This window comes from Apus apus, chromosome 6 (assembly GCF_020740795.1).
Source record: "Apus apus isolate bApuApu2 chromosome 6, bApuApu2.pri.cur, whole genome shotgun sequence".
Lineage (NCBI taxonomy): Eukaryota > Metazoa > Chordata > Aves > Apodiformes > Apodidae > Apus > Apus apus.
The window spans coordinates 15,221,993-15,248,974 of NC_067287.1; the positions used below are offsets into that span (position 1 = coordinate 15,221,993).

General features: G+C 37.6%; 1 protein-coding gene across 2 annotated transcripts in view; it reads right to left on the reverse strand.

Annotated features, from left to right (window-relative positions):
• Nucleotides 1-205: 205 nt before the first annotated feature.
• The window catches only part of MAP3K2 (mitogen-activated protein kinase kinase kinase 2), a 50,460-nt gene continuing 23,683 nt past the window's right edge, over nucleotides 206-26,982 (reverse strand). The window contains exons 6-17 of one of the 2 annotated variants that reach the window (XM_051623207.1): nucleotides 26,497-26,610; nucleotides 25,783-25,882; nucleotides 24,855-24,985; nucleotides 22,411-22,490; nucleotides 20,399-20,466; nucleotides 17,387-17,479; nucleotides 13,756-13,962; nucleotides 12,890-13,038; nucleotides 11,234-11,365; nucleotides 10,182-10,311; nucleotides 8,939-9,116; nucleotides 206-7,303 (exon numbers count right to left, since the gene is read on the reverse strand). In XM_051623207.1, the coding sequence (XP_051479167.1) occupies nucleotides 7,078-7,303; nucleotides 8,939-9,116; nucleotides 10,182-10,311; nucleotides 11,234-11,365; nucleotides 12,890-13,038; nucleotides 13,756-13,962; nucleotides 17,387-17,479; nucleotides 20,399-20,466; nucleotides 22,411-22,490; nucleotides 24,855-24,985; nucleotides 25,783-25,882; nucleotides 26,497-26,610 (1,608 nt within the window). In that variant the 3' untranslated portion in view covers nucleotides 206-7,077. Of the gene's footprint in view, nucleotides 7,304-8,938; nucleotides 9,117-10,181; nucleotides 10,312-11,233; nucleotides 11,366-12,889; nucleotides 13,039-13,755; nucleotides 13,963-17,386; nucleotides 17,483-20,398; nucleotides 20,467-22,410; nucleotides 22,491-24,854; nucleotides 24,986-25,782; nucleotides 25,883-26,496; nucleotides 26,611-26,982 lie in introns of both variants that reach the window. The other variant, XM_051623206.1, reaches the window with a different exon arrangement.

A 26,982-nucleotide genomic window follows, 5' to 3' on the forward strand; every position in this document is an offset into this window, starting at 1 on the left:
AGAGGCGGGCGGGCAGGGAAGCGGCCGCCCCACCGGAACGGGAAGGGCCCGAGACTTTAAAAAAATAACCACCATAATTAAAAACACACGGTTTGCCGCAAAGCACGTTTAAACTTCAAGAAAGCCCCCTGAGAGCTCAGGTAGGAGACTGACATTCCACATCGTTCCGAAAGACAAAGTTCTGAAAAGAGAAATGACACCGTCGTCCCTACGGAGTGTTTTAATATATTTCTAAGTACAATTCGTGTCTGATTTTGGAAATACAAATACATTTCGAATGGTTAAAAACAAAAATTAAAAAAATATTTTGAACATCAGCCAGCTGAAAATATATTTATCTAGTAAATCATCTCTCAAAGCTTTTATATATTTAATCATTCTAACTAAACATAGTACCCTTAAAAAACAAGTTCATAAAAATGTAGAAATGAAATTGTGGAATAAGATTACTGGGATATATATACATACACACACATTCAATGTATACACAGAATTACAAGGGATTTTGTATTTGTTTTGTTTGGGGGTGGTGGTTGGTTTTTTTTTAAAAGTTTGGAAGGTTGTTATACCAAGGGAACTAGTAAGCAATGCTCAACTCCTGAGTTCCTCAACCAAGATAACCATAGGCTAATTTTTAAATCGTTTTTATCTTTTTTTTTTTTTTTTATACACAAGATATTCCATGTAAAGCAGCAACAGCAGTGCAGTTACTGATAGCAACATCTCAAAAGTAATAAAAAACCATACATCCAGACAGTAGTACATTGCACACACACGTGATTCTCATACACCCATCAACAATTGGTCAGAGTATTAAATCAGTGTACAAATTAAATATTTCCAAAAATGTGCAAAAAAGTCAACATTGATAGAAAAAAACACCTTTGTGTACATACATTACAAACTGTGCCCAGCATTCAACTGAGAGTAAAAACATTTACAGTGAGAAACTGATAGATTAAATAGAGAATTTAATGGCTACATAAAAATGTACATTAGATCAAGAGTAAATTTACAAATTTTTATTCATAGCTTCATGAAAACGAAAAGCCTATGCTTCAATTCATCTAAACCTCCTCCATGTATTTACAGTGATATTCCATTATACGACTCCTGTGAGGTCTGAGATGACAGACACTGTGTGTTAATAAACCCCTCCAATTTAAGATGACACCACCTTTTATCCTGGTATCAATGAGAAACAAACCCTAGGGAACTGACAAACTAATGCCTGTTCAGAAAAGAAAACACAATCCATGGGTTTAAATCCACATGGTATAACCTCTGGGGAAAAGGATGGTCTAGTTCTGGGGTAAAAGACATGGAAAAACCTTTGAAATATTTCCCTCAAATATCCACTCTGGAGCCAAGTATCCTTTTCCTTCTCTCTTGACAGGAGGCCCTGACCTCCAGTCCTCATTGGTGGACTCAATGCAAGGGCTGAATCATAAGGTATAATTTTTTGTGTGTTTTAATCCAGTTCCTCTCCCTTCCAAGTAAGTTTATGAAAACTGAGACGTAGCCAAAGTGTAACTGCGAGGGCTGGTGCTTTGAACGGGAGAAATTCCATTTCCTCCATCCCACCTACCCCTCAAACACCTACCTGTACATATTGCTAGAGAAAGCCCTGGAGGGGGGGGTTTGCAAGGCCCAGGGGTGCAGGTGGGTGCCCGAGGGGCTCGGTGCCAGCAGGCAGGGGGGACCCCCAGCCCTGGCAGGAGGGGGAGCTGGGCAGGGTCCTTGGGGCAGCCCTGCTTGCTCATCGCCCACAGCCACGGGAACCTGCAGTGTCCTGGGTGTGAGTGATGGGGCCTTGGGGTAAAGCTGTACATGAACTTGCCCCTAACTCAGGAGCTGTCAGTGGCTGACATCATAAACCTATACAGTATTTAAAATTATGACAACTAGAAAGAAAAATAAACAGTGCAGGCCAAGTGGGGGAAATAAAGAGATAAAGGAGCTCCTTTGTTTCTGATCCAAGAATTTTGATTCAGAAACCCCTAGGCTCGTAGCAATTCTGTCTGACCCCCCCTCTGGTGTGCATTTGTGGCTCCTCCCAAAAGCAGCATCAACTCTCCGGGTAACTGCAGGTGACATCTGCTGTCACATCACGCAGACTGCTTCCCAGCAGCTGTGAAATGTTCTGACTATGACACACTGAGCAGTTCAGTCACAAATCTACTTATCTTCATAGTGTTCCTTAAATGTCCCAAAGCTCAAACCTGGCTGTAAAAGGCACCAGGTTTAGTCACCAAGCTGATGCATTAATTTTAGAATTACAAGAATAAGATTAAGAGTTTTAAAAAGCAAACTCTTAATTTTAAAGCTGGCATGGATTTCACACATCAAAACAGCAACTATGAACACCCAAATCTCTTAAATATGGGCAGTGTTTATAACTTTTTACTAGTACCTGCTTTACTCAGTTAGCAATAGCTTACTGACAGATATAAAAGTAACAGTACTAATCCATGAAACCTCACTTTTGGCTGATAGAAAAGCTTTGGTAATTTTATGTGATTTTACACTGCAGACTTGTCATTAACACAAGACAGCAAGTTACCAGCAGAAAGAAATGACTCTGGCAGTTAATACTTCTGCTTTTCCAGGAACACCAGAGGGACTTACATTCAAGCACACACATTATGCTTTTCTATACACATGATAAAAGACTTCCAAGATTAAAAAGTAAGAAATTGATTACAAATAACTGTAGATCTGACCAGTTTGCTCAGGTCTCTGAAGCTGCAGTTAAGACATTGCTCTATGTTGTCCCAAAGAATGGCTTGCTGTACTGCGCTGTACCTACAGGTGCTACAAGGCTTTCAGTCAAGACAACAGCAGGATTAGGATTATCCAAAAGGCACAGGAAAGAATTTCGTGGGCACAATGCTAGCTACACGAAGAAATGTGCTGATTTCCTTAGACACATCGTATTCCTGTGTACCAAAAGTAAACAGCTTTTAATAGCAGTACCAGATTCACAACTGTACCGTCAGTAATTTCAAGTCCCTTCAGAGCCTGGCTGCACTCTCTGCAGCAAACCCAGAATCCAGAGCCGGGAAGCTAAACCTTGACTCTAACAGTATTTCTGTGAGTGCAGAAAAGTATTGTTTCTGCCATGTGCCTCAGCATGCAGGTTCCCAAACACAAATACAAACCCTGTATTAATTCAGGAAGATTACAGGAAGTGCTTCCATAATAACTTCTTAGAATTCTCCATTGAAATGTCTGCAACAAACACTTTTCCATGCAGTTAGGGGAATTCTAGTTTGGGCACTTGGAAAAAACCCACACTCTATGACTGTTTTGGTGACATGGAATTGCATGACATATTTCAATGTGGTTTTCAAATATGAACAAAATTAAGGCATACCATTAAAAAGGCACTAGCTAAAAAAAAAGTAACTTTCCAAATTGTTATACTGAAAGGACTAATTAGCTACAAATAAAATTGCAAATCACATTAAGATTTTAAGACTGTATTTAAGCCATCAAGAAAAAAGTCTGTGTCGATTGAACTTTGCAGCTATTAGAGCCATATTTTTTCAAGTCCTTGCATGGGTATTTTTATCACCCAAATTATAAACAACAAACTTGCTCTAACATGACTGAAACTTTCAGTCTCAAACAGGACTCTTAGTTACACCATCAAAACCATAATACAGAAGTAGCTTAACTTTTGTTACTTAATACATGCAACAAACAGAATAATAAAATTAATTGGTAGATAAGTCCTTTGGAAATATGCATACTCACTGTGAACCGTGATCCTTATTTTTTGAGAGCACATAATTTACAGAAAAGCAAGGCTACCCTGAAACAGTATTGTTTTCGTTGGCGTATTCTAGTAATTGTATTCAACAATTAAGAATAATCAATGATTCTAAAATGCTGGTATCTTTGTAAGATACTAGAAGTTGTGAGCAGGGATCTTGGCTCTGCAACCCTTGTCCAATGGTTTAAGCATGCAATTCTATGCACCCTCTCAAATCTAGAACAGGGGTTTGTTCATTATCACACCAGGAGTCAAGAAGGGTTTTACAGGCATTGTGTACAGAGGTACTGTGTTATTTAATGCAGCTTGGTTTACTATCTTACCCCAAGAGGGGACAAACATTAGCTAATCTTTTGGGAGAAGTCTGATTTAGCTTCACAATTACTTCTAGCTCAAAAAACCCTATGTAAATAACCATCTCATTTACTGTACATTGCTTAAGTCAGTAGACAAATTCTCAGGGTGGAAAAAAGGAAACAGTTCAAGCCTAATCTTAGTTAAATTAATATATTTTTACTGGCATCGCTGGAACTGGCAAATGCCATCTTCATTTAAGAAGCACCATCTTTATGTTGGCAGCTTTCTGATATGTTAAAAAAAATAAGGAAAATTCCTTCTGCAAATTCTTGTTTTCCTGGCTCCAAAACGCTTACCGTTGTCATGACTGAATGCCATTTTTTAAGAAAAGGCACAAAAGCAGCAAACATGATTATTCAGTTATTAAAAATCACAATGAGGAAGTGATATTGCAATATACATGAGCCAGCACTGTCTCACAATAAGGACACATTAAAAGAAAATTAGATTCTGAAATTTTCAAGCTTCAGAGAGTGCAGTTTCTTTTTAGAATAGTATATTTAAATGTTACAAATGCTACAAGATAAACCTGGTTAAATTTTCCCTTTAATGTCCTTTTTTTGGTAATATAACATTTCTTACCTTTTCAGATACCACTGTCCACTACTGATTTTTATATACAATTTTCACCTTGGTTTTGGTACCTTCCTAATCTGTTTGAAATCAGTAATTTCAATTATATGATCTTTAAATTACCTACAAAAACTATTAGGCTCTACATTAAGCTTCCCATCCCTGCTGTCACTAAACATTGCTTAGAAAGCAAAGGTCCTTTACAGCAGAGTAGATACAATTCTTCCTAAAGGCTGCTTTCACAGCTTTTATCTAATGACAGAGAAGCAAAAGCAAAAAAAAAAAAAGTCAGTACAAACTGACTTTCCTTTCAGCCTTCTCAACTTCTCTGGTCTAGCTAGCTCTTTCCATGCTCAGAAAACTTTGCACAGTTGTGTACCCTGACTGTGAAAATGATAAACTGGGTAAAATATTCACCTAAACCAAAGAAGCCACCACTCTCAGTCACAGGAGAGATGGCCTCAAAAAAAATCACTCCTACTCCACTACAGGTAAAATGATTAAGATAGATCCATACTCCTGCTTACGATGTGGTGCAAAATTTGGAAGTTAGCAGAATAAGTTCAGAAATCTCATGAGTGAACTGCCATGGGAATGGATAAGTTCATTTTTCTGTCTCCATGCACTTCATAATTCTGATAGTCCCCTAAGGATGCAAAACAGGTGGAGCCTTATCAGAGTGGACAAGTTCGCAGGACCAGCCCACTCTGCCTTTACAAAACAACTAAAGCATGCAATGAATCATCCAAAACAGTATGCATTATTTCAGTTGTGTAGTCCAATAGTTTATTTCAAAATGCCCTTTTAAATTATTTATGTTGTGTTCTTCTACAAAAATGAGTTTGACTCTTCTGTTGTGAAAAGTCAGTTATGCACTACACGTGATCAGTAGCTGGACTTCTCGATTGAGAAGCAGTGTTTCAAAGTATTACTTTTGTTCTTTTATTATACTCTTTCAGAAGTTTAAAATTGATTAATGTATGGTTTTATGACTATTGGAAAACTGACAAACACCAATCATCTGGATTATCAGGCTGGAGTAATGACACTCAATTTATTTAACTGCTGGCTCTCTCTGCACTTTTGGCCTATTCTTGATACCATCATATTTTGTGCTGTGCCTCCTTGTTTATGTGGATTCATCATTACTAGTTTCCTAAAAATACAACTGGAGTCCTGTCTTTCTCAGTGACTTATTCCTAGTGTTAGAAGATGCTTAACTTCATTTCAGGAATTTTCAACACATCCTAGATGACTGACCTGTGTTACGAAAACAGGTTTTTTAGTGCATAATGGGAAGATTTTTATATTATTCAGGCACTTGATGTTGACATACATTCCATCCTAGCACCTCTCGACAGCTTTGAAAACATTATTGATTTCTTATAGCTCATTCTGAATTAACTCAGATACTGCACAAGGATTAGTCACTCCCCTTCCCGTCCCAGCTATTAATGGGATTGTGGAGGAGAAATTACTCTCATCATCATTATTTTTTCTCATCTGGGATAACCATCTTCCCTCCAAGCTCATGCAGCAGAGGTTGTCTTTGGCAGATACAGCAGGAGGCATTCTCCTAATTATTTACATCCAACAGCTGACTCTTTAAGTCTATTACAGAAATTTTTCCCTTGCAGTATAGGAGTTCCTAGGAGTCTGGGTCCATAATCCGTTTACCTGTCATTATTTTCCTACTAAGATAATACAATAGTTCTACACAAAATCATCTAACTAGTACCATCAGTGTTGAGCTCTTTTTCATTATTTTCTTTTGGTCACAAAGAAGTACCGGTTAGACACGCTGCTGTACAAAGAGTTCCAAGTTCTTCCAGCTTTACTTTTAACTTTCAGAACCGCACATTCCAGATTAAACTGTAAAATCCAGACATTTATTAAAATGCTAAACTATAGTAAGAACTTAGAACTCTCTGCTGCAAGTGCCTATAATATAAAGAAGAATCACAGAGAAGTAACCTTCCTGTCCTTTAGCTGCATGTCTATTTTTCCCTGCACCCTGAGTCAGTCAGCGGTGTCAGAAAAAGTCACACAGTTCCTGACTGTCCAAGCATTTGTCTTTTTTTTTTTCCCTCCTTTAAATAAGGAACAAATATGTACTAAAGTGCTTTATCTACAGGAACCACATCAGTACATTATATAAACAAAAAGTTCTAGTCCTGGTAGGAGCAGGGGAGAGAAGATTCTCATTTAGATACAAAATTTATATTGTTTACAATCTAAGTGAAACAAAGATTCAAGAGAATATTCTCTCTCTTGTCTTTTTTCTCCTTTTTTTTTGTAAAAAATAAAAATAAAAGTGCAGTCAAATAGAAAATAAATGCAGTAGATGCAAGCTGAGTTGAGGCAGGCTGTTAGTGATAGTGTGCAAACGTGTGTCTTAGCAGTTCATCTGCAAATGGTCGCAGCTTGGCCTCGATAAAAATCCGTTTCAAGAAATCCCGAGCATGGTCGGACACATGAGGTGGTAGCTGGGGGCTGGTTGGCTGAGTGGCAATTTTAAAGATGGCAGCCATTGCTTCGAACTCTGCCCACGGGGGCTTCTCTGTGAGCATTTCTACCACTGTACAACCTACGCTCCTGAAACAGAGGCAGAAGTGAAACAGCAGGTTACAACAGAGTCATGCCCTTCTGGGAAAACAAGCAACAGCAGAGAGTGACTAATATACCAGAAATCAGTAGTGTCCACTTCAGTCTACAGAGCAACCTTAGTGGAAAACAGGGGGTTAAAAATGCTGCAAGTACAGCTATATCCTTTTTCTCAAATTGTACAAATCACTACCTACATCTGCACTTCATTACTTCACTGGGCCAAAAGCTACCACATCAGTGAAGAGTTAATTAGCTATTTCTCTAGGCAACACCAAGTGCTTTGTGGCACTGCTGGTTGGTACAGGCCCTGAGGGCTGCACGGCCCTTGGACCTGAGCTCTTCAGACACCTGCAGGATCTGAATGCATTTGCTCCTTAAGGCCTAAACAGGAATATTTTGACCTAAGAGTATAAAGTGTAATTTGCTAGCTCATTAGAAATGCACAGGTTATCACCAATGAGTAATGCACAAACATGAGGCAGAGATTGAGAAGTGTAAAACCATATTCCAGTGTTACCTTTTAGTTAAAGATACTGAAAATATACATGGATGGCTAAACAAAATTTTAAGATCCTAAACAATCTTTGTATACAAAGCTTATGTTTGAAGGATTTAGGAAAACAGAAGGGCATCCATGTGGCCAGAAAAACTGTGTTCCCAAAGCCCTACAAGATCCTCCAGTAACAACGATACTGCAAAATGGACAGGCTGCAATAATTCCACTGTCTTGAGAAACCTCTATGGTTTTTCAAGATTCTTCCAAGTTTTATGGTTAGACAGAGGTACATTTCTTTCCACAATAAGGATTCACTGAATGACAGAACTTCAGTGTTTTTTCTTAGTTTTAACCAGGATTTTCTCCATCAAAAAACATGTATTAGCCTTGGTACAAATACTTCCCAAACATTCATTTTTGGAATTTACCTCTTAATTCTTAAATATTTAATAACAACTTAAAGAAAATTATTTTTTATACCTCCCGTTTAAATCTGGCTAATTCATTCTTATGCCTCATCTTTTCATCTTCTGCCTTGCATCAAAAGTGCTTCAGTTTCATTACAGGACATTGACTTAAATGATGCTTCAAAGTTTCACATTATCAAACAGTCTGGTAATCCTAACTTCACGCAGGGTCAGTTCAAAAGATTCCTTTATAATCCCTAAATCAATGGGCTGAAGAAATGCCAAATGAAAGTCTCCAAAATTTCAGTGTTATATTCTGCAAATATGATTGTCAGTGTTCACATTTGCCACCTTCTTCAGCTTAAACCCCAGAATGAAACACTCCAATTTCAAATAAGGAACAATTAATACTCTGCTGGAAAAAGTGCCCATTTCAAAATCATACAATCACAGACACATTTGGGTTGGAAGGGGCCTTAAATATCACCTAGCTCCACCCCCATGCCATGGGCAGGGACACCTCCCACTAGATCAGACTATCAAAGCCCCATCCAGCCTGGCCTTGAACACTCCAGGGAGGGGACTTCCACAACTTCCCTGGGCAATCTGTTCCAGTGTCTCACCACCCTCATAGTCGAGAACTGTTTCCTAATGTCTAATCTAAATCCACCCTCTTCCAGAAATGACACCTTTCAGTAGAGAAGTGGTGTTTTAACATACCAGATATCTGCTTTTCTGCCATACCCTTCTCCACTAATAACTTCTGGACTCATCCAGTATGGAGTTCCTGTGACAGACTTCATTCCTGTACCAGAGAGACAGATAGTCTGCAGCCGTTTGCTGGCACCAAAGTCCCCGAGCTTCACGTTGCCTGCTGAATCTCGCAGAATATTTGCCCCTAGAAGGAAGGCAACACAGTGTTACGTTCAGGGAAGGGGCATTGGCATTTTGGTGTGGGAAACAGTAACAGAAGTCTGGATTTAGTGATACAATGCAAGATCAGCCTGGTATTTCAAGCCAGAGAATTTACTTTTTTTGCTTATTCTATTCCAGGGTTCAGAAAATAATGAATTGTATACATTGGTTTGCATCCTATGTTTTTCTCACCAAGTGCCAGTCACTTGGTAAAGCCTTCCTGGCAAAAGAAGGAATGTGCTATACAAGGAAAACAAAACTAAATGGGAAAGAAGTTTCCACACAACTGAAAATATCTGCATACTCTATTAAAGCAACATTTCAAACTGTTACAGATTTGTTAAAAAATGTTATCTGCATCAGCATGTACAAATTGACCATGATCTCTCAACTTTTTTGGGAACAAAACACTATTATAACAAAGCAACAGGAAAATTAACTTTTAGGGTACACAACAGCATTGTGTTCAACACACCTATTTTGTACATCATCTTTCTACATATTTGTAACTTACTCATGGCAGCACTTGCAAGTCACCTCTAACTATCTGCAAAAAAGAAAATGTCTACTTCCTCTGGTTTCCCAGCAGCAAAATGGGAGAAGCCTCAGTCACCTCTGCCAGGTTTGTCTTGTGACAGAGAAATGCTAGGTAACTTCTATACAATTGATAGAAACAAACCCCTGTAAAAATAAACTTTAAGTGATGACGCTTTCCTCTGCACATTCTACCTATTTGTAATGATGCAATCTTTCGATATATTAAAAACTATTAATACTACAATAAACACAGGAAGAAATAGACTGCAATTGTTTTGCAGAGAGATACTATGGAAACATTTTCAGAAGTCTGCTAGAACATCACAAAGATGCTTATTTCCCCCTCCCCCTTAGGTTACAACAGTGACAAGAATAAACATTGGAAAGCAGTCTCATGAACTTTAAGTCAGTGTTTTGGGATTTCAAACTTAATTAACATCTTAGCGCTTCACAGAAGACTAGAAAAGCATCTGTAGTAAAGAGCATGAACTGTGGACAGCACGATCGTTACCTTTAATATCTCGATGGACAATCATATTGCTGTGCAAATAGTGAACTCCTTCTAAAATCTGCCGTGTGTATTTTCGAGTCACATTCTCTGTGAGTGCTCCATATGACTTTAGTTGGTCTTTGATGGAACCCTATGGCAAACAGGAGGTATAAAACACTTCTAGAATCACAAGTGGGTTAATACTATAAGTTGAACTTAAATTTGTGCCTGAAACATAGACATTTAAAGTTGCAATACTTTTCTAGATCAACTTAGAAGTAAAGAGAAAATACAAACTTTGACAAATGAGAGGCAGGACAGAAGAGTCACATAATGAAACATTACATTATTAACTTTAAAACTGTCAAGCAACTGAATAGTCCAGCATGATGTTCAGAAAAAAGATGACAGCAGTAATTTATCTCAAATACCACACTCACCTTTTTGGATGGTTAAATGGTTATACTCAAGTTGGACAAAACAGATGCCATTTACACTGCTTAGTTTATACTCAGGAAATTAAAAAGCTTGTCAAGAAAAAAAATGCTCCATGCTGGAAGATGGTACTTCATATAAAAATTAAGAGGTAAGCAAGTCGTGGCTTAAGATAATATTATATAAAATAATTAATGGTTTTGTAACTATTTTTGCATAACCTGGCTTTGTCACAAACTAAGATTACTTCTGTGACACTGTCCTCCAAATCTCAGAAAAAATTCAACCACCCCCCTAAGCAAAGCCCAGAACTCAAAAAACCCCCAAACCCACAGCTTTTCTTCTGTGGAGTCTCACAGTGAAGTACAATGCTGTAACTATTCAGAAATACAGAGCTTGTGTGTCTCTTCTTATGCCAAAATCAAATGCAAAGAACTTTTGTACAAACCACTCTGAAAACCCAAAGAAGTAATGGAGAAGACAGGCTGCTGTGAGTCCTTGCCAGTACCCATCTTTGGCATATTTTTAACTTAGATATTTCTTTTATGTCTTTGTGCTCTTCTGCAAAAGCTGTCCACTCGGGTGCTTGTCACACTGCACCAAAATTATGGTTGAAGTGGACTGGCTCTCTTGCTTACCCCAGGCATATATTCCATGAATATAGAGAGTGTTCTTTCTGGTGGATCTCTCAAGAAGCCATAATACTGAACAATTCTTTCATGCAGTAGATTTTTCAGCAACTGAATCTCACATTCAAGTGCATTCACTTCCTGAAAGGAAAAAACGACAAGATTTAGCAAGCGTTTTGGATTTTTTTTTAAACCAGGACAGTATGTACACATGGAAGGGTTATGCAAACGAAGTAACAAAATGTTATGTTTGCTTCAGAGTGCAGCAGGTATCAATATGTGTATGAAGTCAGTGATCATTATGCAACGTAGCACAAGACTCCAATGGGTAAAAAAACCCTTTACATCTTTGTAGTGGAATAATTAGCATTAATTCTTAACTTTTCCAGGATGACAGACTATACTTTAAAAATGCCTGTGTGGACCACTTAATGTTGTAACGAAAGACAAAGAAAAACATGAACACATATGGTGTGTATAGTCTAGAGCTATCTGAAATACTAAGAATTCTGCAAACGGGAAGATATTTTGAAACAAACTGTACAGTAAGAGGCTGGAAAAATACTAACCCACAAATTCAAACTTGACTGCATTCCAAATTTCACTTAAAATTCTTTTATCAAAACTTACTTTATATCCATTACGGACTTATTACTCTCACACTTCTGAGGTTAGAAGGAAGACAATGTTTTACGCTGAGAGGCACACAATACAAAATGCTATGGCAAGTGAGGTCACAAAATTGTTGCTACAGAAGAGACTACAGTATTTTATATTTAACATTTCCAAAGCATAATCAGTTGTTCTGTTATATTTTAATAAAGTAGCAAAACCAACTACACTAGAAAGCTACAGCACAAATGATTCTTGGAGCAGCAACTATAGCTGGTAGCTACTCAGTTCTGCAATCATGCTTACACCCACTGTCTCCCCGGCCTTGCTCCCCACAGTGCAGAATGCAGACCTAATGCAGGAAAAGTAATAACTCTTTTTCCATTCTGTAAAAAGCAGCAAGTATGGTTTGGAAAAAATAAAGAGAAGATTGGTGCTACTTTTAAATAGTTTCTCTCCTCAAGTGTCCAGTATTTAAAGAAGTTCCATTTTAGAGAATATACTGACAGATAAACTTTTGCTCATCAGAGAGAAAATCAGTGAACAGCCCTGATGCCCACAGTTTACTAAAAAAACCCACCAAATCCCTTCAAAAGATAAAAAAGATAAGAATCTCCAACTGTCTTCATAGCCAATCAAAATATCCTTGACAATTATTTACAGGAACACTTAAATTAGTAAAAGATTTTCCGTTTATAAATGGAACTTGATCTATTCCATACTAAAACTATTCTATACTATACTCATTCCTGTAAGTATAAATAATTATCTATTTCAGAGCACACTCCTTTCATGAATTGCTTAATTTTAGATACTGAGACTGCACCAAAATAAATTATGTATGTTCACTGCACAAGGATATGACTGGCAATTTAAAAAACGGCATGTAACATTAAAATCATGTGACCAAACAAAACAGGATTCCTAACAAGGACATGAAAACACATCTTGTTTTACAACACCATCCTGTTCATGGAAAGTAACATCAATCTAATCTAAGGCACATCACTTCAGAGAAAGCCCTTTACAAACTCTCTCTTTGGTATCACTTACCTTGCTGGTTTCTGGACTATCAGGATCAAACTGAACTTGTTTAACAGCCAGTTCTCTTCCGGTATCAGCGTCGTAACACAGATATACGCGGCCAAATGCACCTTGACCCAGCAGTTTACCAAGTCTCCAGTTAGTTGGAGCTCGTGGTGCTGAAAATATAAGTATGTTTTTGTTTTCAAATGAGCTTGTTATTCAGCTGTTCGAGATAAACTGGAATACACAGAAAATAATTTTTTAAAAGACTACATTTTTCAACAGAGACTGTGTGCCCTAAACCTCCCCATATCAATTATCAAGATTAAAAAAAACTTCCTGCAAGATGGAAAACATGAGCTACAAAATAATTTGTGGTGGAGATACACATACATGAAACAACTAGCAACAGCTAATCTGAAAAACAGAAAAAGCATGGTAAACAAACTTAGAAGCATTTTTTTTTAAATGGAGGCATGATTAAAATGTACCAGCTACTGAAGTCACCCCAGAGTACATTTCCCCCTGAAATGCCACCACAGATGCAAACCAGTTCCACTTAAGGTGTACAATTTATCAGAAAACTTGAGCAACATCTGCAAAAATAGTTACTGCAACCTACATAACCCTTCTTGGGTCCTCCAGAGTCTAAGAAATAATAAAAAATATTTCTACAGTGTTTTGTTACCACAGATGTAAATCCCATGTGAAAAACAACATGAAGGCTGGTGTAGTAAGCAATGAAAAAAAGTAGGAGTTTGACATTTTCCTATGAGAGATATAACAATGTATTATTCAACTCCAGTATTTAGATGACACACTTTTGACATGATATATCCACTGGAATAGTAAGAGAGTTTGACAGCAGAGTACACCAACTGCCTTTAACTTACAGCGACTTGGCGGGCTGATGTCCATGACTGACAAGGTGGGATTGTCTATGTCACTGCCCCTCCTCCTCATTCGGTTATCTTCGTATTCCGGTGTAAAGACGCTGCTTCCACTACTGGTGCTCAGCGAGTGATCGGTGGGACTGAAACTAACAGGCGATCGGAAGCTGTTCCCCTGAGTCCTTCTGGCTCTTGGAAAAGTTTTACGACCTTCAGTGATTTACAAAGAAAACTGATGTTAGACTACAAAAAAACACTGTGTGCATGCAAATACTTTATGAATTCCACACAATGTAGTTCCCAGCATATGACAATGCAATTTACCAGCTTAGCTTTCCACCTAGAAGAAAACAAACGTTCATCAGAGAGGAACGTAAGGATTACCCCTGAATCAAAAACTGGTTTAATTTTAAGTGACTGAAATATGGACCAAACTCTGAAGCTGTTCTGAAATGTAATCAGCCTGCTTCAGAAACCTGGAGCTTTCTGTGAGAGGAGAAAAGAAAATGTCCAGCCTCTACTTTTTTTGTTCTGTTCAGATGAAAAAAACAAATTTCTGATAAATAGGAGAGGTATGTTTACATTCCAGTGGTGCTCAGGCTAGCATCTTTATCCTGTAAACTGCTAAGAACTGAACGCAAAGAAAGACCTACACATGGAATCAACATGAGGACCACAAAACTATTAAAAAAAAAATTAAATCCACAAACAATGAGTAATTCAGAGCTTGCTACAGCATTCGAATATAAAAAAAGAAACTGAATTGACCTTCAAAAAGGTTCATTACAAGCAGATAATTAACAAAATTCATGTTAATATATTTAGAGAACACAAACATTTTTAGCTCAGCATAGCTTGATGAAGTTTTATCGTAGAGGACTCAGAAATACCTGAAGGAGTCTCTGATTGACTAGGTATTACACCAGAGGAGCAGCTCCCAGAGGAGTGAAGGCAGCAGATAAAGTATCTTTGAAAAAGTAGACTCGGATTTATATACTAATCAGACCAATTTAAATTCCAAGAAAGAAATGCAAACAAATTAGGCAGTTTTAAAAACCACTGAGAAGATAACGTGATAAACCAGCCATAATTGGTTTGTCATATGTAGCTAAACAAATTTCCCCATTTCATTAGGACATTCTCCTAAGCTAGCTTGTGAAACGTTGCATAGACCAACTTTCTATGTAGAGTATGCCTAGATAGATTCAGAGAAGTTATCAGTGAGTTCTCACCAAAGGGGCAGGTAATTTAAGTGGACACTCACAGCAGTTTATCTTCAGTCCACCTCCATATTTTAACTGTTGATGTATGGAACTTGCAACTACACATGCTGGAGGGAAGGCAGGCCATCCAGAGGGACCTTGAGAGTTGGGCCCATGCCAACCTCATGAACTTCAGTAAGGCCAAGTGCAAGGTCCTGCACCTTGGTCAGGGCAATTCCAAGCACAATTACAGGTTAGGCAGAAAACTGATTGAGAACAGCCTTGAGGAAAAAGACTTGGGAGTGCTGGTTGATGAGAAACTCAGCAGGAGACAACAATACATATGTGCAGCCCAGAAAGTCAACTGTATCCTGGGCAGCATCAAAAGAGGCATGGCCAGCAAGTCAAGGGAGGTGACTCTCCCCCTCTATTCCATTTTCATGAAACTCTACCTAGAGCATGTGTCCAGTCTGAAGACCTCAATGTAAGAAGAACATGGAACTCTTGGAGAGAGTCCAGAGGAGTGCCACAAAGATTATCAGAGGCCTAGAGCACCTCTCCTATAAAGACAGGTTGGGAGAGTTGGGGCTGTTTAACCTGGAGAAGAGAAAGCTCTAGGGAGACTTTATAGCAGCGTTCCAGTACCTAAGGGGGCCTACAGGAAAGCTGGGGAGGGTCTTTTCACAACAGTTTGTAGTGATAGGACAGGGGGTAATGGCTTTAAAATGGAAGAGGCGAGATTGAGATGAGATGTTAGGAAGAAATTCTTCAGTGTGAGGGTGGTGATACACTGGTACAGGTTGTCCAGGGAACCTGTGGTTGCCCCACCCCTGAAAGTGTTCGAGGCCAGGCTGGGTGGGGTTTTGAGCAACTTGGTCTAGTGGACAGTGTCCCTGCCCATGGCAGTGGGACTAGAACTCGATCACCTTTGAGATCCCTTCCAAGCCAAATCAGTCAATCAGATTCTATGATAACACACTGCAAAATTACAGACAGCAGCAAGTTAGTGTGGTTGGAAATCAGTTTGAACATAAAAATCAAAATTCACAGTGATATTGCTAAGTTGGAGATGACTGAGACATCCAGAAGATGAAATTCACGAAGGAAGTACAACATACATACTTACTGAGAAATTAAATGGAAAAACCACAAAGTGAAGTAATTAGTTGGCTAAAAGTTGTGTTGAAAAGGATACAGGAACTGTAATAGACCACAGACTGAACAGCAGTCAGCATGGTGAGTACAAAAAAAAAAGTAAAGTGTCATTCTGGAATGTATGAACATGACTGTTACATACCAAGTTATAGCTACTTGCTACGTTAGACAAACTGGCCAGAAGAAAAGCCTCAGCTGGAGTACTCTATTGAGCTTTGGCCAAAACCAGGAAAAAAAATTAAAATGAGGCTTGCAAAAATGTTTGAGGTAGGGCTTAAGGCTTGAAAGAAAAATAAGGACAGAAAACAGATGTGTGTGTTGTAGTGTTACACATGGGCAACGACCAGTTTTTAACTGTGTTAAAATGAAGTAACTAGTCACTAGCTTCATTTGCAGGAAAACTTATTTAGAAGACAGAGAATCTATCCTCAAAGATAGCAAAGTAAAGAAAATTAGTACCTCTTCTCTTAAAATCAGTTTAGAGTCTATGTTAAAGTCAGGGTGACTTTGTCTTAGAGCAAAGGGCTGGACCAAAGCTGCCTTGCAGTCCTGGTATTTCTGTGATTTCTGTAATAGAATTCCATTTATTGCTGTGCTCATTCCAAATGAAACCATCTGGTCTTTGGCGAAGTTTCTTCTTAACACATCTAATCTAGTGCTTGGCACACCCTCAAGTCATCCTCAGTCAACCTTCAGATGTTGCTCTTTCCTTCCTTTGGAAATTTAACATGCATTAAATTTACATCAGTGTTATTACTGTCCAAATGAGTTTTGTGACCACAAAAGCAGCTGCTGTCTTGCACTCCAACCATTGATTTCACCAGCTAATTGTTAACTCTAAGTTTAAACCACTGGTCTTCAATTTTATTTCATCTTTTAATCTGAGAATAGAAATAGAAACTCCACTGTATTTGGGGTTTTTTTGAGCAAGCCAAGAAATTAGAAACTAACTGACATACCTATTTTGGATGGAAAAAGGTCACAAAGGTCAAAAAGCTTATACTGGATGACTTGTGCATGTCCAAAGATAGAGAACATTTTCATAGCTGTGCATATGAGTCATGAATTCTGTAATCTGTTACTGTACCAGAGATAGAACTGCTCAGCAGCTCTATCAATCATTAGAAGTTTAGCAAGTGAGTTTGGAGAAAGAACTTAAGATTTCCGATTCTTCAGTATTTTCATTCATTAATATTTTACAAGGTAAGTTTTCCTCCTTCACTTTTTAAGAAAATAAAAGATTAATAAAGAAGAACTCCTGCAGTGTTTACACTCACCGTCATTGTAGTCTTGTTGATGATATGAAATATGGTATCTTCGGGGGTAAGTGCCCCCCTTTCCCATTTTCTCAAATATTGGGATATCATACTCTACTAGAAAATAAACAGACACATTTCAAATTTTAAAATGTGACAAAGGATATTCAATTAATAAGACTAGTATTACAAACTTAAACATGGGGGCACATTATCGGAGGATATACTTCAAGTTCAAGCATCAAAGCAAAAAAAGATTACAGGCCAAAAGCCACAAATCTAACAAATCACAAGAACTAAACTGACATTCAGCCAAAAGTTCCAAAGGATCAAGAATTCAACATCGTAAGTGATTTGTAATCTCTTCCTTAGAAGAATGTCAGAGGACTGCAGCATGCCTAATTACTCCAGTTATTAAAATAGGTTCTAGAGAAATTCTGGGAAATAACAGTGCACCAGGAAAACTGGCAGAAACTATTAGAAAGAATAAAATTTAAAGGTGCATAAACATGAATGAGCCAACACAGCTTGTCTTACTAAAACACATTCAGTAAGTTCTCTTAAAAAAATTACTAAAGAAGAAAAGTATTAGTAAGATAAAGGGGAAAGTCCCTCATGCATAAATAATTGGTTAGACGATAAGTACATAAGATGGGAGTAAATAGCCAACAGTCCCACAGGAATCTGGGATACGATTCATGCAGTTTAATTATGCTTGAATTCTCTGGACAGAACAATAAATAGTCAAGTGACAAAATAATTGAGAAATAAAGGCAATGGAAGGGCTACAGAAAGCCCTTAGGAGTCAACATGACTAGATGTTAAAATGGCAGATTAAATTCAATGTAGGCTGGTGTAAAGGATTGTCATAGAGAGTTCCAATAAAGCAGCAGCTGAACTCTCTGTATTGGCTAAGAAGGAAATTACATGCTATAAATCATTAAGATATACTGGAAAACACTTCAGTCTACTCCATTTCAAGGGGTTTAGCAAAACTGAAAAAGATTTAGAAGTACAGAGATGATCAAAGATAGAAAATTGCACTTCCATAAAGAATGTAGGCCTCTATAGACTAGAAAAGCAATAGCTCAAAGGGAAACCTGAAGAGGTCTATAAAGAAAAACTCCACAAAGGGCATATTTCTTCAGTAAGACACAGTAAGTTGCACAACTTCTTGTCACAGCACACTGAGAAAGTTTATGCAAATTGATATTGGGACTGGAAAAATTTGTGGAAGGGAAAAAAATCCATTAAATCAAAGGAAAGCATCTTGCATTGGACAAACCCTTAAGCTACACATGGCTAGGAACATATTCTGAGGAAGAAAGGCTTGGGCAGAAGCTTGGGTCTTGGTGTGACAGGGGAAAAGACTAGGTCAGATGGACAAGTTTTCTGACTCTATATACTATTCTGGTTTTGTTACATGTCAAATAATGAGAATATTGAATATGGAATTAATGATAGCTGATAATCCCTTTGTTAAAATATCAGAGCATCCCACAAAAAAAAAAGGGGGAAAAAAAAAAGAAAAAAAATATTGCAACATCATCTTATTATAAAAGTACCTGAAGTAAACAAATCCATGTTAACTAGATTAAGATGTTCAAAGGCAAACTTATTTCTGACATTTACAACTATTTTGGGTATTTATCTCTGGCATTTAAATGCCTGTTAAACATAGTTTGAGTCTTACTTTCATTGAAAAGTGATACAATCTATTAAGCACTCTAGAATGGATAAAGCTTCAGAAACAAACAAAAAAAGAAGTAATGAAGTATATAATAGACCAAAAATCATAAAACACCCCAGATTCACTGGAAGATAATTATTGTTCAACAGAAAAACTCTGTTGTGAGGCATGTCCATGAGAGATACTTTGAAGCACTTTCAAGATTAGCCACTGCACTTTGTATCCTGAGCCATGGACAGCAACTTGGATTCAAGGCAGATTATAATGTGAAAACAGCATTGGGTTGATGATTAATTGATAGGCACAGCACACAGTTCTCCTTCAGCCCTTCACTTTGCAGTGCTTTCAGTTCCAGTAGTCATGAGCCCTTCAAAGTGATCCTCATTTCACATGAAGGCTCCATGCACTGGTTTTGGCTGGGATAAAATTAATTTTCTTCATAGTAGCTGGTACAGTGCTATGTTACGGATTTGTGACTACAACAGTGTTGGCAACACAGGGATATTGTACTTATTGATGAACCTTGTTCACAAAACATCTAGGTTTGTTTCTCATACTGCTCCACCAGCCAGTAGGCTGGGGGTGCACAAGAAGCTGGTAAGAAACACAGCTGGGACAGCTGACCCAAGGTGACCAAAATAATATCCCGTACTGTATGTGACTGTGGTCAGCAATAAAAACTGGGACAAAGGAGAACGGGAGGATATTTGGAGTCAGGGCATTTGTCTTCCCAGGTAACCATTAGGTGTGATGAAATCCTGCATTGCTAGAAATGGCCCAACATTTGTCTGCTGATGAGAAAAAATTAATGAATTCCTTGTTTTGTCTTCCTTGCATGCATAGCTTTTGTTTTACCTATTCAACTGTCTTTACCTCAACTCACAATTTTCCCCCTTTTACCCTTCCAATTCTCTCCCATCCCACTGCAGGGGAGGGAGTGAGCAGCTGTGTGGTACTTACCTGGCTTTTGGGATTAAACCACTACTCTCCAAAATTAAATAAAGTAACCAAGGTTATGTACCAACTTAGAGAGATATTACAGTCCAGTTTAAGAAACTGTTGTGTCTCCCTATCCACTGCATCAATTTGCTTTTTTTCAGAGAGGCAGAGAAGTTATACTATGCACATTAACAGTGGTGTTACACACAATAATAGAGAAGAAAACTTTTGGAAGATCTTACATTTAATTGTATCTTTTACTGTGTGCATTTGGATTGGATTTTGTTGCTTTGTTTCCTCCTACCATATGAGGCTTGTGTAATACAAAACCTCTCAATGTGAAATTCCCTTTTAAGCCCTATGATTTGCAAGAGGAAACTAGTCTGTCCAGTGATTTTGCCTACCTGAGAATTCCTGATGATTATCTGGATAACTCTGTGCTCTTGGCATCCGAGATTTAGGATAGTTGTCTCTGGAAGTGTAAAAACATACAGCATCTAAAACGTGCTGTTACTCTAGTACTTAAACATTTAATCTTACTGTCTCATAGTTATTTGTAACAGATGAAAAGTTATTGATATGTATATGTTGCTGCACCAGTTTAAAAATGTGGTTCTCAATTTTGAAAATCAAATCTAACCAGTACGAATAACAGTTCAAGATCAGTAAAAATAGAAAAGTTTGCTTATTGAGCTTAATGTAGAAAGAAAGCAACAGACTCTGTTAATGAGCAATGATATTAGTAAAAACATGAATTATCACAAGTAAAGCTACAAAGGAGCACTGTTATGTATAATACCTTTATGGCTAAACACAAAGGTTCATAGACTGGCAAAATCTCTTATACAGCCTACAAAAACTCTTGAAGAAATTTAACCAAAGAAATGTAGAACCTTCTAACAATTAAAAATACTACTTCTTCTCTCCATGAAAGCCATAGGATTAAGAGAGTAATTTTATTGAGTTATAGAATGATGAAGAATTTTTTGGTTCTTACATAATCACATTGTTTCTTACCTACAGTTGGTATGTAACTCCCAGCCACCAAAAGGAATGGATGGGATTGCCAGTCAGAGCAACCGAATACAGTACATTTCCATAAACATACCAAAACAATGTCCTCCTTTTTCTGGTAAGAATTTCTCTAATGGGTAACAGAAGCTAAATGGAGACACAAAACCTACATCTTTGTAGGAAATATTTGAATGGGGGAAAAAAAAAAAAAGGAAAACAAACTAAGTAGAGGTGACAAATTAAGTAGATAAAAAATAACCAAGAAGTTTTGAAGAAGAAGCATGAGTTGAATTAAGATTGCTTTGTTTAACCTTCTTCCACTCATCCCTACCCCACAAAAAACTAAAAATCCAGCATTTGGTAGAATTTCTATCCTATGTAGCTACATAAAAACTGCGTGTATAACCTACCACACTCCAACCACAAAACTTCTCAGGTCTATTGTTTTCTTTCTTGCTCGTGAAATGGAGACTTGTAATTTAACTAAAAAATTTATTTGTTAGACCACATGTATTTCACATTCTCAGATGAAAATCACATTCTCAGATGAAATGGTACTATGAAATAGTATTGCTCTGATTAATTACCACAGGTAATGATTTCCAACTTTTTACCTTTCTAGCTATGAAATAAAACATTAATTAGCAGTATTATTTATAAAGCAGTTCCAAACAAGTGAGTAGCCAATCTGCACAACATAAGACTCAAGGTTATTTGCCTCACCAACTAAACAGAAGCATGGTCTGTTTTGCTTACCTGGTGCCTGAGAAACTGTGGACAGTGCCCCTCTCAAAATACATGATTCTCCTAACAGGTCAATCAAAACAGACATCTAGACCCACCACAGTAAACACTGCCTCTTACTAAATGAGAGGTTTACACATGGAAAAATAAGTGGGAAGTTCACAAGGGAACAAGGCGAGAGGAATGGACAGTAATTGCAAACAAAACAGATGGGACTGCTGAAGTCTTTAAATGCTTCTGTACACTTTCTTGAATTAGCTACCCTCAACCTTGGAAACAGGAAGTTTACTTCATATAACAGTACCTGAGAAATGTAAATTTGATGAGGCTGTTCACTGCCATGCATCACATATATGTAAGGCTGGCAAAATTAAGTAAAAATTTTTATTACATTTTTGTAGGATCTGAAGTCTACGTTTTTGTGTTTCAAATGCAAATTGTAAAAAAAAACCCCAACAAACAAACAAGAGAAAAGCTATGTCTATTTTTCGTGCATTAGTAAGCCATTAAGTTTAAACAAGCTTTTATAAATATTCTAAAACTTACAGAAGACTTTCTGGAAGAAGTTCAGCAACAGCTGTCATTGGAAAGCTATATTTTAAAATGGACATATTATGCAGTCTAATAAAGACAAAGAATGAGAGTAAGTATTTCTTACCCATCTAAAGGGCTGTCAAGTGATGGACAGCTTCCTGAGCCAGAGTTTTCAGGACTACTCAAAGACAATGGATCCAGCATCTATCGAATAACAAGCAGAGAAAGACCAACAAGTTCAATTTTTTATTTCTGCTTTCAAACACCTATAAAAAACCAGAAATATTAATTACTAGAGAAAAATTAATCTGCCATAGTTAAACCTGCCTTACATTCTTTTTCTGGAAGTGATTCTGTCATTTTTGTCACATCTAACTAGAATATAGTGAAGGTATTTGATCCTGCATCATGCCTTGTACGTAACAAGTTGAACAGCTACAGTTCTCTTGTATACCACACTGCCTCTTAACATTGAATGAGTTCCTTCCTAAAATTAAGTTTGTTTTGGTATATTACATAGTAACTATTATTTTCTACTACAATAGAATTTTCTACACCAGTCCAATTCAGAAGTTGTCCCTCCAATTTTTATGGTCTGTGCTGCCTCTGAAAGGTCCTGGGCACATATACTTGTCCACTGCTGGGCAGACCATGGCCCACATCTATCTAACCCATCATCTCTTCTGTGAAGAAGTGTGGCAGTCTGCTCTCAGAGCGTGACTAGCTGTGCTCAGACAGACGAACAGGAGAACAGAGCAAAAGCCTCTGCTCCCCAATTCCCTTGTTGCCTTTGTGGGGCAGACTATGACATACGTAGGCAGCATAATCAACACCTGCCAAGGTGATGTGGTACTTTAGGGGAAGGGAGCAAAGAGAGGCTGTGAATTTCCAGCACCTTAGTTTGGCCCTCAAGGCTGCTCAAGTTGAACTAACCTGCCTTCCTATGAAAACAAAATTCCTGTATTCGAGCACTGCTGACAATTTCCACAGCAATGAGTACATAACAGGTCACATGTTTCTTGAATACTATGGAGTGAAAGAACATCTTGGGCCTCAGCTCATATCTGTGATTCACTAGTCAGTGACCAAAAATTACTTTGCCAAGGGCAAAAGTAATAATTTCACTGAATGAATCTAGGCCTGGGCTGGATCTGACCATGTGGCTATGGTAATGAGTAACACCCAGCTCTGTAAATTAGGAGATTCAGTCTCTATTCACAGCTCAGTCATTAAAATTGTGCAACAAATTCCACAATCTCTTATCCTCTATTTTTATTCTATCATCTGTCTCTCATTTAGTCAGGTCATAAAAACCATTGCCTCTTGCCATTTGTGAACACAGTGCCAATGTCAACAAGAACTTGAAGTGATTTGGGTAGGCAGAATGTTTTTTTTTTCTCCTTAAAATATCTTTCTCCATTGCCAATTCTGAGACACATTACATTCCTCTATCTTTTCCTGCTGTTTTTAAGGGCAATTCTGATATTCAGAGAATAGGATTTTTATTCGTGCTGAGAGTGCTGATATCCCACACCAGTAATGCAGGGAATCAAGGAGAACAAAATAGCACGTTTGTGATCCTCACACAAAAATCATGGAATCACAGCCTGGTCTGGGTTGGAAAGGACCTTAAAGATCATCTCATTTGAACACCCCTGCCTTGGAAAGGGACACTTTCCACCAGGCCAGGCTGCTTCAAGCCCCATCCAACCCGGCCTTGAACACTTTCAGGGAGTGGGCAGCCACAGTTTCCCTGGGCAACTAGTGCCAGTGTCTCACCACTCTCACAGTGTAGAATTTCTTCCTAATATCTAATCTCAATCTCCCCTCTTCCAGTTTTGATCCATTACCCCCTGTACTATCACTACAAGCCCTTGTAAAAACTCTCCCCAGCTCTCCTGTAGGCCCCCCCTCAGGTACTGGAACGCTGCTATGAGGTCTCCCTGAAACCTTCTCTTCTCCAGGCTGAAGGAGGATACAGATCTCCTGGGGAAAGTCCAGAGAAGGGCCAAGATTATCTGATGTCTGGAGCACCTCTTCGACGAAGTCAGGCTAAGGGAGTTGGGGCTCTTGATAATACATGACCATGGAAAGTATTTCAGAGCTTCGTTATACCAGACCCATTGCCATCCCCTTCCATACCTCAACACAGGATCAACTGATTCCAAATAATTCTGACAGATCCCAACTCTTCTTTAAAACCTCTTTTAATTAACTGGAAAGGTTGTAAAACTGGTCTTGCTGACATATCCTTTAAAAAAATAGTTTTTTGCTTTCTAACATAGACATCTCTTGCTGTAATTCACATCTATCACTACCTCATTCAAGTGTCATGGAAATTAAGAATATTGTCTCCTTGTAGCAACATATTTAAGTAACTAAAGAGAGTTACAGAGAAAAAACAGATTCCACAATTACAATTATTTTAACTTTCTCTCACAGATCCTATTTTCTAGGGTTGACAATTTATTTACTTGTTCTTTCAAACATTTTCACATCCTTTTTCAACTGCAGTATTTCATAAATCATGCTAACAAAAACTTTAATTTTAAGAAAACACACACATACCTGATCCATACTTTCTGGAATGAATTCACCCTCACTGTTGATACTAGTGAAGGACCCATTTCGGGCCACCTGATGCAGCTCATCTGGAATGTATCCTGGGGGAGGTGAACTCCTATCACGAGTATTAGAACCTTTTGAAAGAAAAGGGCTAGTCAGAGAAAAATGAAAAATTTGGAGCAGGGTCGCCTCAATGGTATTAAAAATAATTATATAGGAGCAGAACTAAAATTTGCCCACACATCTATAGCTGGCTAAATTTCTTCTTCTGAAACAAAATAAGAATCCAAGCCCTTCTTATCCATGTCAACTAGTCCTTTCAAACTCTTGAGAATTTCTGTTTTTGTCTGCAAGAATATGAATACCTCTATTTGTAATAAAGGCATAATAAATTAATTAAATTGTCTGAAAAATCACACATTAAACTCTCTAGTTTAATAATTAAATTTGGAAGTTGATATGACACCAACTTTAAAACATAAATAAGCAAAAAGACTGTATTACTGCCACAATAAGTATCTTGAATAAATGTTCACACACTAAGATTAAAAAAACATGGGGGTCCTAAAACTAAGCAAGAGAATATGCCATATAAACAATGCCATATAAACACATTTTTCCATAACTCACTCCTAGATCTGAAAATAAAGGGGTCTACTAAACTTCCACTTTTTCAGACACTCACCAGCAACTTCAAATAAGTCTACATAGATGTAGTTATTTGTGATGTTTGGTTCATTTTCTCTACTATGTATATTTAAACCACCTTTGACTTAAAATTCGAAATCTACTCCCCTGAGTGCAAACTACTATAGAGTCATTGATGAGTAAGAGAAATCCAAGAAGTCTGTGAAGAGAGCAAGGTCTTTATGAAAAGAATATTACAAAATAGAAGGTTTTACAATTAAAGCTATTGAAATATGCAGCTTACCTATTACAGATAGTCGCCTCTTTCTGTCTGTCACACCAAATACTGTATTGTCTAAATCTTCCAGCGAGGGCAAGGGTTCCACGTTATTTACACTAAGTGACTGAAAATGTACACGTATCACAAACTCCAGCTATTACTTTATAGTTCTGACAATGAAAATGCTTCACAAAATTTTGAAGGCTTTCTGCAGCATGTTTTTCAAGCAGTCAGAAAGAAGCTTGTCAAGTTATATAAAGATTAATCTATTTTTGAAGATAATTCTTGACATTTAAAAACAATTTTCAGTATGTACTAAAACACAATTCCTATCAATATCATGGCTGTGATGTGTTAGCTAATACCACAATAACTCACTATTTAGCCTATATAGTCCATTGCTACTGTTTGCTATAACATTTAACTTGCCACAGAGGAGTGTCATCCAATATATGACTTTTAGAACAGCTCCAGATAGCTCAGTTACTTAAATTCTATGTTCTTCTCCACTGTTTAACATGAACATCTTCCTACCGCTGTAGGGAAGGCAGAGAGAGGAACAAGCTCTAAGAAAAAGTTAAGACTGAGTCAATACAAAATGCTAATAGCTGCTTAAAATTAACTGAAGAAGCTATCAGTAATATTATAAACTAAAAAAATGTCATCTTTATGAAATGATACAAATTATACTTCAATACAAAAACTGAGGAAAAAGACACTTAGCATGTCAACTCATACCTGTGTATTTCCATGTATTACAAGCAATATCTTGAGGCTCTTCATATGCACACTGCGGTCGAGCAATTCAATAGCTTTGTCCAGGTCATCCTGTGTGGTTAATGGAATGACAAGCTACAAAAAGGAGGAAAAATAATTTTAAAAAGAGATGTCTCACACAGGACTCAAGAAAGAAATCAGGAAATCAAATTCGGAGAAACAAAATTATGCTAACTTGCCATTCATTCCATAAAGCTTGAAAATAATGTTTTAAATATAATGCTCAGAACCAAAACATCTTAAGTTCAGCCTTAACTCCTCCTTCAGATGCCTTAAATAGCTACAGCACAGTGGAAGAAGTCTTTACAATGAAGAAGCAACCATTTTATGTATGTACAATTTAAGACCCTAGAAGTCTCAGAGAAATGTGCAATAGTATCAACGCACTAAATTACTGCAAGTCTTTCAGATAAATAAAACTAAGCCCTACTTTCTAGAGCATAAAGC